This window comes from Hemiscyllium ocellatum, chromosome 23 (assembly GCF_020745735.1).
Source record: "Hemiscyllium ocellatum isolate sHemOce1 chromosome 23, sHemOce1.pat.X.cur, whole genome shotgun sequence".
Taxonomy (NCBI): domain Eukaryota; kingdom Metazoa; phylum Chordata; class Chondrichthyes; order Orectolobiformes; family Hemiscylliidae; genus Hemiscyllium; species Hemiscyllium ocellatum.
In genome coordinates this window covers 36898402-36910713 of record NC_083423.1, presented here as the reverse complement: position 1 = coordinate 36910713, position 12312 = coordinate 36898402, and the positions used below count along the sequence as shown (strand labels likewise).

At 38.2% G+C, this 12312-nt stretch overlaps 1 protein-coding gene across 3 annotated transcripts in view; it reads left to right on the top strand.

Annotated features, from left to right (window-relative positions):
* tbc1d22a (TBC1 domain family, member 22a) overlaps positions 1 to 12312 on the top strand; it is a 391538-nt gene that overhangs the window by 24916 nt on the left and 354310 nt on the right. For all 3 annotated transcript variants that reach the window (XM_060843181.1, XM_060843180.1, XM_060843179.1), the window contains exon 4: positions 8593 to 8772. In XM_060843181.1, coding sequence (XP_060699164.1) covers positions 8593 to 8772 — 180 coding nt within the window. The remainder of the gene's footprint in view (positions 1 to 8592; positions 8773 to 12312) is intronic.

The window sequence follows — 12312 nt, the reverse complement described above, 5'->3', positions numbered from 1 at the left end:
ACTTTTAAAAGATATTTTGGTAAGTGTATGAATAAATAATGTCTGGAGGGATATGGGTCAATACAGCCAGGTTGGATGAGTTTAGTTTGGGATTGTGGTCAGCATGGATTAGTTGGACTGAAGGGTCTGTTTCAGTACTCTATGATTCGATAAATATTTTGAGGAAGTGACAAAGATGATTGAGGGTGGGGCTGTTTATATTTCACAAGGTTGCTCACAGGGGCGGAGTTTAAAGGAGATATGCAAGACAAGTTTTTTTTAATGGAGAGTCTAGTGGATGCCTATAATGTGCTGCCAGGGGAGGTGGCCGAAGCAGATACGATAGCAATGGTTAAGAGGCGTTTAGACAGACACTTGAACTGGTGTGGAATAGAGGATATGGATCATGTGCAGTTAAATAGGATTGGTTTCGAGGAGCATCCTGGTCAGCACAGACATGTTGGGCTAAATGGCCTATTCCTGTGTTGCACTGTTTCATGTTCATACTGCAGCTGTTTCATATTCTGCTATCCTAAATGTGCTAATTATAACTTAATTTTTTTTAACATATTTTACCTTGGCACCTGTTCTATACTATTTTAAATCTTTAAAAATAGAATATACTGTAACTTGTTAACAGATACTTAACGAACATCTTACTTTGATAGTTTGCAAAAGCAATGGAGCATCACCTCCCCCTCTTCTCAATTGCTTATCCACCATCCACTATTCTTTTCAAAGTTGGGCTGACCTGTTTCTGTTTATTAGTTGTAAGTTAGTCTAGCCCCTGGCACCTTAACAAAAAATAAATAATCTGGTTTTCTTATTTAATAACTTCAGCTGCTGTCAATTAGAGCTTGTACATCCTTACTTAAAGCCTGGATGAATGTTAGAATTTAAATAGTAACATTGCAGTGAAACATTTCAAGGTGAAATGCATACAATGAGATTTTGGAAAGAGTCTAAGATCCACCGTTGTGGGTAAACCATGGCAAGCTTTCTTTAATTCAGTTACTTATGAAGAAATCCCACAGGCAATCAAGTACTTAAACAATAATTTAAACTTTATTCTGTGAAGCAACCAAAAAAAATCCCTCAAGTAACTAAGTTAAGGCTCGCAACTCAAATTGGCTATTACCCACTGAATGATGGAATTTAACTATGATTCCAACTAACAGTATCGGTATCTGTCTCTGTGTCCAGTGTTTGATCCATGTATAGTGTTGTTATAGAGTCATAGAGATGCACAGCATGAAAACAGACCTTTCCGTCTAACCTGTCCATGCCAACCAGGTATCCCAACCCGATCGAGTCCCACCTGCCAGCACCCGGCCCATATTTCTCCAAACCCTTCCTATTCATATATCCAGCCAAATGCCTCGAAAATGTTGCAATTGTACTAGCCTCCACCACTTCCTCTGGCAGCTCATTCCATACCCGTACCACCCTCTGTGTGAAAAAGTTGCGCTGTAGGTCTTTTTTATATCTTTCCCCGCTCACCCTAAACCTATGGGAAAAGACTTTGCCTATTTGTTTGAAATCCTGCTGAAGAAGAGCTCTGGTGTTGGATTCTTATGCAGAATGCTTTTTGTCCGTTGGGTCTATGGGGCGACATTTTTGATATTTCAGATTCTTTCACCCAAATTATTGGCACTCCTTTGGAACCCCTGGTCTGTAGCTTGCCTTCTGATCAGAAGTAACTCCTCCTTTCCTTGTTACATTCTGTGTTAGCTGTCTGTTTGAAAACACAGCTTCCCTTTGATTAACTCCTTAAATTCTTCTGCAGGGCACTGAGTTATCCTTGTGGCAGAAGGCAGCCATTCATCAAGCAGATGTCAGAACAGTTTTGTTCGTGTAGCTTTGACGACAACTCCCAGGCATGGCTAATTGCTGTCAATTCCTGCATAAGTTTGTCCTTGTCCTTTAATAGTTTATTCCAGACAGAGTTATTGCTGCTTCTTCCTGTCTAATATTTTATCTTTGATTCTTTCAATCCAGGAACGGTTATTAAAGTTCGGAAGTTTATAATATCATACCACCTTCATCCCAGCACTCCGTTTTAAGTCCACCAATTCAACACAAGATAATTGATTAGCTTCTGATTTGCTAACGTTTTACATGATACTTTGGTGTTTTAGGTCTAATGGTAATGATTTATTAGATCATGTGATTTTCTTTTAGGTTATTGTCCTTTTCCTTTATTGTCTCAGATATTTGCAATCACTGTTATAGCTTGCATTTCCTTGGCTCTCAACTAATTTTGTAATTGTGGCCTATTTTCTAAAGTTCAGGTAAAATGTGTCCGATTCAAATATTTGAACAAATCTTGAAACACTTCCAAATGTAACTGCTTTCTATATCTGTTTTGTTCCGTGTGTGTTTATTGATAATAATTTTGAATACTTTCAAATATTTCAAAAACCCACCCAGATGATGCTGTATAATGTAATCAACAAGCACACTATTCTTTCTAAGTTCTCAAGTTAAGAGTTCTTCCTCCTCTGTCTGTGTGAATGCTAAAAGAAATATATTTGGATAGTTCTAAAACTGCTTCTGTGTATGTGGGTCCTTGTATCAGAACTCAACTTTAATTATCTTATCAGAGTTGATTTGCTTTTGAATTGGTTTGAACTTGTCTCGTTTTTATTGTGCTTTTCTCTTTATCTTTTGTAAAGTGAGGCAAACACATAGGTGATACCGTTTGCAATTCTACAGACTGTACATAGAACAGGAATACCTTGTAAAGATCTGTTGTTGCTGCTGTTGATGTGATTTGGGTAAAAACATGGAATAAAAATTGCAGAGATATAGGTTTGGTTATTGATTGGATGCAGGATAATAGGACTGATTGGATTATTCTTTGGAGTCAGCACAGACTTGATGGAACAACAGCTCCCTTCCCGACTATGCAATTCAATGATTCAATGGGCGGCACGGTGGCACAGTGGTTAGCACTGCTGCCTCACAGCGCTTGAAGACCCGGGTTCAATTCCCGACTCAGGCGACTGACTGTGTGGAGTTTGCACGTTCTCCCCGTGTCAGCGTGGGTTTCCTCCGGGTGCTCCGGTTTCCTCCCACAGTCACAAAGATGTGCGGGTCAGGTGAATTGGCCATGCTAAATTGCCCGTAGTGTTAGGTAAGGGGTAAATGTAGGGGTATGGGTGGGTTTCGCTTCGGCGGGTCGGTGTGGACTTGTTGGGCCGAAGGGCCTGTTTCCACACTGTAAATCTAATCTAATCTAATCTAATCTAATAGGAATCAATTTTGGCTACTCAGCCCCCTGAGCCTCTTCTGTCATTCAATAAAAGTATAGCTTATTTCTACCCTAAAGTTCATCCATTTTTTGACCATGTATCCTTTATATCTGCTGATTGCAGACATTAACCTCAGATTTGAAAGTAATTGAACCAACATCCACTGTTTAATGTGGTCAAAAGCTACACCATCTTTTGTGTTGTGTTTCCTAATATTTCTCCCGACTCCTAATTTAACGATATGCCTGTGTATCCTCTAATTTTTGTTCATTGGCAGAAGTTGTTTTTCTCTTTCTCATCATTTCCTTTCAAAATCTAAATCGTCAATCAAATTATCCCTTAATTTCAGGGAAATACCAGCCTAGTTGATGTGAAATCTCTTCTCAATTTAATTGTTGGAGCCTTAGAAATATTCTTGTGAATGAGTGCTTATTAAACTGTATATAGCACTTCTATTACTCAGGAATTGGCATAGTCTCGTCTCTTGTATTCTAGCCATATATTTGGAAAGAGTTACATTCCATTTACTTGTTTATCATTTTTCGTACCTAGTTATCAGTGTATAGAGACTAGAAAACTTCTCCACGCTTTCTGCATTTTGGATCACCTTCTGTTTACTTGTACTGAAATCTACCTGACAATTTTTCCTGTTTGCTTAATCCATCAATCTTATAGATTTATGCACCTGTGCTGTTCTACCAATTTGTAGTGCATTTGCAAACCTGGATATGTGGCTCTCTATTGTGCTAGCTAAGTCATTAATAAATAGAGCATAAACCCTTGCGGGCTGACAGCAGTCACTTCCTCCCAGTTTGATTACATTACCATTATCTCTGTACCACCTCAGCAGTATTCTAATCAGGTCAATAATTAGCTGTCAGTTCCATAAACTTGAATGAGTACAAACCATTTCTTATGTAGATCCTCATTGAATGCCTTCTAAAATGTTCATAGATATTTCTGTGTCTACAATTTAGTTACTAGCTCAAATACGATCCTCAGAAGGAAGCAGGCTATGACCAGTTGTTGCAATTACTAAGATGACATTCAGGCTTGAGTGAATAAGTGGTAAGTAATGTTTGTGCCATGTCAGGTAATGACCATTTACAACGAGCGATTTTGGACACCTCCCCTTCTCATTGAATAGCATTTCTGTTGCTTATTTCCTCCATCATCAACTTTGTGGGGTTTGCTATTGGCCAGAAACTTAACTCAGCATAAGTACTATTACTGCAGCAACTATTCAGACGTTAGATATTCTGGGACAAATAATTCACCTTATTTTACCCTGGCAAGCCCCTTAAGAACTCTGTATGTTTCAATGAGGCCACTTCTCTTTCTTGTAAACTCCAGGAAGTAGAGTCTGAACCCATTTAATCTTTGCCCATAAGACGGTCTTTCCATAGCAGGGATCATCCTTATGAACCTTCTCTGAACTGCCTCCAATGAAATGATACTTTTCCTTTAATAAAGGGACTAATACTGCTCAGAGTACCAAAGGTGTCGTACCTTCAGCAACTTGTGTAGTTGCAGTAAGGTTTTCCTACTCTCATACTCGAACCCCATTAAATAAGGGTGAACATTTCATTAGTCTTGCTGTGAGCTAACTGTTTTATGCACAAGTAGCACCCAGTTCCTTTGTGTTACAGCTTTCAGTTGCAGTTTTCTCCATTTAAATGCTAGTCTGTTCTTTTGTTCTCTCTTTCAAAGTGAACAACTTGAGCACAAATTAGGAATGTGATGCAATATTTCGTATTTGCCTGAATGAGTACAACTTCAGCAGCATTCCAGGTTGAACACCATCTTGGAGCAATCAGCTTAATTCCAGACATTCCATCTGGGATGTTAACCATTAATGCTGCTAAACCAACAGTGCTGGAAGCTGTATGCATCATCTGAGGCACTGTAGCAAGTTGCAAAGATTTCTTTGACTGTACTTTGAAGTGGTAACCGTCACACATTTTTGAAGAATAAGCAGCAGCTGCAGGTTGCCATCCCCACTCCTAGCCTGACCAAATTCTCTCACTATTCTGACTTGGAAATATATCTGTTCTTCCATTGTTTCTGTGTCAAAATTCTTGAACTTTGTTTCCAGCAGCATTGAGTGTAGTGACACAACATGGACTGCACCAGTCCAGAAAGGCAACTCACTGTTGTCTTCTCAAATGGTGGTTAAGAATGAGCTATTAATGCTGGCCTTGCTAGTAATGCTCATGTCCCATGGAACTCTGAAGAAAATCACAATTCTTTGGTTCATTTATTGTGTGATGTGATCGACCTGTTATAAGTCCTTGTTGACTTTTCCAAAATGGCTGAAGTTTCTTGAAGAAAGTAAAGCAAAACTATCATTTCAGTTAACTCTGTGGACTGCAGCCAAACTGATTTCTGTTTCATTCCCTTTGCTCATAATATCAATGTCTATTTGTCTTTGAAAAGATGTGTTCAAGAAGTTTTAGAAAGGGATTAGAACTTTAACTGGTAGATTGGGATGTCAGCAATTCATAGCTGGTTACCTGTTGTTAGGATATATTTATTTGTCAATATTTTCTGTTATCCTGGGTTTATCTGATAGGTAAATTTGGGATTTTGTGCACTTCGATGAAAATTTCTAACCTTTGTGTCAATTGTGGGAACAGCAGGACTTGATTTCTGGTGTGCTTGCACAATGACGTGTGACAAGTGCTGGATTTGCTTTGTATCTCATAGAAATGCTGCTGTGGAGAGGTGGGTGTATAGTACCAAAAGCTAGTTCTGTATTGGTTTTAGCAACATGATGTGCTGAGGTAATCTTGTAGCCATCAGTATGCATGGTTTGAAAACAAGCAAAATGGAGAGTGATGTCTTTATTTGTAGTAATTTTTAAAATTGGACTTAATTTAGCTGAAAAATAAAATCCTATGCCTAGAGACTTATGTAGCTTTACGTGTAGCTGGTAGTGAGAAGCAGCGACCTTGAATGTTTTCTGAACTTTGTGTTTAGTACAACATTTATTCATTACTCAAATTAATCACTTGAATAAATGCAAGGTATCATTGCCATTCAATGATTTACCTTTTGTTTACTCCAGTTTAAAGTGTGACTAAAATATAAAGAGCATAGTTGGAACAATGTTTAAAAATCTGATCTGTTTAGCATTGTGTTTGCTGTTTTCTCTGCCCTTGCCCAAAGTTATGTTAATGCAGTGTCTGGGTGTAGCTTTGCTTGCTGAGCTGGAAGGTATGTTTTTGGACATTTTGTCACCATGCTAGGTCACATTTTGAGTGAGTCTCCGCATGAAGCACTGGTGGCGTAGCCTGCTTTCTATTTATATGTTTTGGTTTCCTTGGGTTGGTAATGCCACTTCCTATGATGACTTCATTTCTTGTGGCGATGTCATTACCTTTTCTTTTTCTCAGGGGGTGGTAAATGGGATGCAAGTTAGTGTGTTTGTTGATAGAGTTCTGGTTAGAATGCTATGCTTCTAGGAATTCTTGTGCGTGTCTCTGTTTGGCTTGTCCTAGGATGGATGTGTTATCTCAGTCGAAGTGGTGTCCTTCCTCATCTGTATGTAAGGATACTTGAGTGTGGGTCATGTTGTTTTTGTGGCTAGTTGATGTTCATGTATCCTAGTGGCTAGTTTTCTGCCTGTTTGTCCAATGTAGTGTTTGTTACAGTTCTTGTACGGTATTTTGTAAATGACATTAGTTTTGCTTGTGGTCTGTATCGGGACTTTCAAGTTCATTAGCTGCTGTTTTAGAGTGTTTGTGGGCTACAGTGAGGCCATAGAGTCTGAGTAGCCTGGCAATCATTTCAGAGAAGTCTTTGATGTAGTGGCGAGTGGCTAGGGTTTCTGCACACTTTGTCTGCTTGTTTGCGTTTGTTGCTGAGAAATGAACAAAGTCTGCCGATTTCTCAGCAACACATCCTGAAACCATAGCCACTCTCCCCTACATCAAAGACATCTTGGAAATGACTGCCAGACTACTCAGACCTCTTGGCATCATGGTAGCCCACAAATCCACCAACGCATTAAAACAGCAGCTCATGAACTTGAAAGACCCTATACAAACAACAAGCAAAACTAATGTCATTTACAAAATACTGTGCAAGAACAGTATCAAACACTACATTGGACAAAGAGGCAGAAAACTAGCCACAGGATATATGAACATCAACTAGCCATAAAAAAAAAGTGACCAACTCTCACTAACATCCTTATGTACAGATGAGGACTGACACCACTTTGACTGGGACAGCGCATCCATCCTAGGACAAGCCAAACAGAGACACGCACGAGAATTCCTAAGTATGATATTCCAACTGGAATTCTATTGACAAACACATTGACTTGGTTCCCATTTACCACTCCCTGAGAAAAAGAATAGGAAATGACGTAATCACAGGAAGGGATATCACCAACCCAAGGAAACCCAAACATATAAATAGAAAGTGCTTCGTTCAGAGACTCCCTGAAGATGTTACCAAGTATGGTGACAAAATATCTGAAAATGAACCTTGCAGCCCAGCGAGCAAATCTACATCAACCTGAACTGCAAATCTTTTCAAAACCTGCTAATACAGTATATCATGGTACAACCATTGAATTTAGAAATTTGGTGCATTCATCCTGAAATGGTGTTGTCCTACAGTTTAGCCAAACATATCTTGTGGTCATGTTGATGCAAATATCCTTAAAACTCCAGGAAATAATACAAGAGTAACAGAAAAAGGTAGATTACTTCCTGGCCAGATATGTTTACTGCGCGAATATCCATGTCACATTATTTAATTGAGCAGTGTCTTCATGCCACTGTTAGTAAATTGGAGGGGTAGGACTTGCTGCAGCATTTGGAAGATGTATTTGAATGAAAACAGCATACTTAAAGAGATTATTTAAAATGTGTAGGTGAGAAGCAGCAATATAGTAATTTTTGCCCATTAAAAGCACAGTTTCTCTAGTATAGCACAGTGAGTGGAAGGCAAATGCATGCAAGTCACTTGTCTCAAATCAATATATTAGGCAGAGCAGTCTCCAGGCCTGATTTGAAAGGTTAATTCTCCCATCATTGCCATTCCAGTTGGGTGTGATGGTGTCATAACATCAGTAAATTATAGTAGTAGTTGCATCTGATTAGTTTGAGTTGAACAACAAGTATGTAGTTGTCCTGGAAAATCTCAATGTTGATTTGAGAATGGCATGCAGCAGCACTTTTTTAATATTCGATTGTTTGACTATAAATATTTTGTTTCTATTTGATGCAAAGTGCGATGGAGTGTTGAAATCCTTTTTGAGTCAATTTTATTTTGTGTTAATATATTTATAACACATTTCAAATGCAGTAATTCTGTTGGTTATATTATAGTTTTGTGTAATTTCCAGCTTTCGATAATTTTGAGAAGACTCCTCTTCAGAGGCAGCAGTCTGTTCCTCCTCGATCAACAATTCCTTTGGTAGCAAGAATAACAGACCATAATATCTCTGCTCCTTTGATGACAGAAAGAGAAATGTTTCGACTAGAGAAATTCAGGCAGCTTTTGGCAGGTCCAAACACTGACTTAGGTAAGTGTTAACTACGGTGAGGTAACAAGGTACTCTGAAGCTAGATAATGTGGGCTTATCATTTGGTGCCTCCTTTTAGAGAATTAACCTCTCTTAAAATGTCAGCGTTCTCTATTCAGCCAAAATTACCAATACAGGGAACCTAAAGTGGAATTAAATTAAAGCAAGAGGAAATGTAAGACAGTCTTAGAATATGATGCCAGCTTTTCATTGACTAGGTACCTCTGTACTGACAGTTTGGAAAGAAAACAGATTTCTGAATAACCTTTATTTATGCCCTGATCGTATTAGGTCAGAGTTGATTTATTGCAGTTGAGACAAATCCTGTGCTTTCTTTTTTTTAAAGCAGTGTGTTTTGTAGCTATAGTCTAGCAGTTAATTCTCAAAATGGTAATCAAATGTGCTCTAGGTATTTAGTAACTATTTTTATAGATAACAAATTAATTGCTTGTGAGTCAATAACTAATTAGAAGTTAATTACCACTGTTATGTGTGTCTAAACTTTCCAAAGGCAGCTTCATGCTAATTATGGGGTGAGAGAACTAAAATTTGATCTGTTTTTAATCTAAGCGTATACTTGTAAAATAATTTAATGTGTATGATTCATCTTTTAAAATTTTAATGCTGATTAGATTTATGTTGAAATGTTCTGATTTTACTGTGCTTTCAGAATTTGTTGGGTTTGAACTGGAACTTTCAAATCTTTGAAATTTAAGACACAAAAGTGAATCATGGCTCTTTGTGTTCTCACTGGCCGATAAGTTGCCATCCTTCTTTATTTGATCCAGACCAACTAACTTGGAGCAGGAGTGGACCATTTTATCCAACATCTCACCACTACACCATTCAGTAAAATTGTAGCTGATCTGATTGTAACCCTAAATCTGCATTCCTACAAACCATTGGTGACATTATATCCTCTTGCTTAACAGGGATCTATCTACTTCTGCCACTTTTTCCATTAAGATAGTCCCAAAGATTTGTGATCCTTTTGAGAGGGGGGAGGAAAAGTTTCAGCTGTGTTTTAAAATAATGACTCCTGGTTGTATGGTTCTCCTCCAAGAGGAAACATTCATTCTGCATCTAGTTTGTTAATATCACACAGATCTTTTTTGTTTTAATCAAGTAACCTCTTAGTCACACCTAGCCTGTCAAACCAGCTCTTGTGACACAATGGCAGTATTCCTGCCTCTGAGCCAGGAGATCCGGGTTCTAGTACCACCTGTTCCAGAGGTGCATAATGATGTCTCAGAGTGGGTTGATTAGAAAATAGTTTCTTTTCCCCCCACCATTAGATGAGTCATATATTCCAGGTATGAGTCTGGTCAACTTCTCAACTGTATCTAACACACAAACACAGTACACGATACTCCAGATGTAGTCTCACTGGCGCCCTCTAACTGAAGGATACCCTCTCTCATTTTGTTTTCAGTTCCTCTTGCAATCAATGACAAAATTCCTTCAGCTTTACTAATCACCTGCAGCCTAACCTTCTGTGACTCATGCAAGAAGACACCCAGATTCCACTGCATCTCTCACCATTTAGATAATATGCTACTTTATTCTGTCTGTCAAAATGTGACAATTTCACATGCCCAGTCACTTTGCCTGCCTACGTCTTTTTATAACCTCACAATTTACTTTCCTGTCTACCTTGTATATTTGGTAACTGTACCTTCTATCCCTTTGTATGATCGTACAGTAGATTCTGCTCATTGAGGTGTACCAACAAAAAATACTAAATCTGCATTGGTCCTGCTTTCCCTTGGACCAATGTGTACTTGAAAATGGTGTCTGGACTAAGGTGTAAGAAGCTTGTGACTTCAGTATTTGTAGTGAACCTAGATACTGAATACCTTGTAAACTTGTTTGTGGGAGTTGAAAAATAGGCTGAGCTGCTTTTACTATTTAATAGCATGGTTTGAATTGAAGATGTTTTCCTTCTGTTCTGTTACTCTTCCCCCTTCTCATTGATCAAATATCAAAATAAATGATTTTTTTATTTGAATTGAAATTTACCTGACTTGTCTAAGAAGCTGGTTGAAAATCTGATTGGGAAAAGATCTCTGTTACAACAACAGGCATAATGGTAAAACAGGATAAAAACAATGACTGCAGATGCTGGAAACCAGATTCTGGATTAGTGGTACTGGAAGAGCACAGCAGTTCAGGCAGCATCCGAGGAGCAGTAAAATCGACGTTTCAGGCAAAAGCCCTTCATCAGGAATAAAGGCAGTGAGCCTGAAGTGTGGAGAGATAAGCTAGAGGAGGGTGGGGGTGGGGCGAAAGTAGTTGCTGTGGGAGAGGGACTCCCTGAGATTTTTGTAGAGAGAGGAGGCCCTCTCCCACAGCAACTACTTTGCCCGAAATGTTGATTTTACTGCTCCTCGGATGCTGCCTGAACTGCTGTGTTCTTCCAGCACCACTAATCCATAATGGTAAAACATTTTCAGCCATCTGGTGTTGAACTGGGTAGTGTTTGAACAATTTTTCTTTCACTCAGTTTTCAAATGCAAGTACTTGAAATCTTGTCCCTCTTTTAAAAAGAGGCCAATTGTCCTCGTTCAGGTACATCATTTCAGTCGCTCATTTCCTAATAAGTTTGAAAAGTGCATTTCTTTCAAAATTTGTTTTCTGTTTAATTATTGTAACTTTTAATATATGGCTGTCAATACATGAAGTGCTAGTGGATTTAAAGCTAATCGGACAAAATCTGGTCCAATGTAATTTGGATGCTTTATTTTTCAGCAAATGGATGCTTTTCCCCAGTTCCTAACTTTAATTTGTGGTGTCCTGCAAGATAGCTGGGATTGTTGGAAGATTTATGTTTCAGATTTTAGAATAATGTTGACCAGCTAGTTGTTTGTATATTTCAAATTAATAACGTGACAAAGAAATACATCTTCGAGGACATTCTTTAACTGAGTGGGGGGAGAAAAAAAACTGCATGACAAAAGTGGACCACACAGCTTTGTAGCTTGGATTATGTGGCAGAATAAAATTCATTATTAAATTTATTCAATTATTGAAAAATTACAACTAATTTGTCATGTAATGAAAGCATAGCAGCATACACTTGGTAACTTCTGACCACTGCCTTGAATATGAGAGGTAACACTTACTTTAGAGAAAATAAAAGATGACATGGTTATAGCATATTATCATTATGAATTTAAACTTGGTGATAACTAAATTGTACTTCTCTATACATGCAAATTACTTCTAAATATTGAGCTGTTCTGTTGGTCAGTAATTTCATTCTTCAAATAAATCTACTGTCAGTAAAGATGAGATTTTTAAAAGTACCACATATTGATAGTTGCTGAGTACTATTTGAATTTTCCCATAGTCTGTGCAGACTTCAGGGTTTGAACCATAATTATTTAAATTCACTTTGGTTTTTGAGTTGGGGGAATAATGGACATGTGTCTTGAAGCAAGTTGAGGGCAGGCAATGGTCTAATGGTATTATTGTTGGACTGTTAATCCAGGTACTGAGGCAATGGTCTGGGGATAAGAGTTCAGATCCCACCATGGTGAA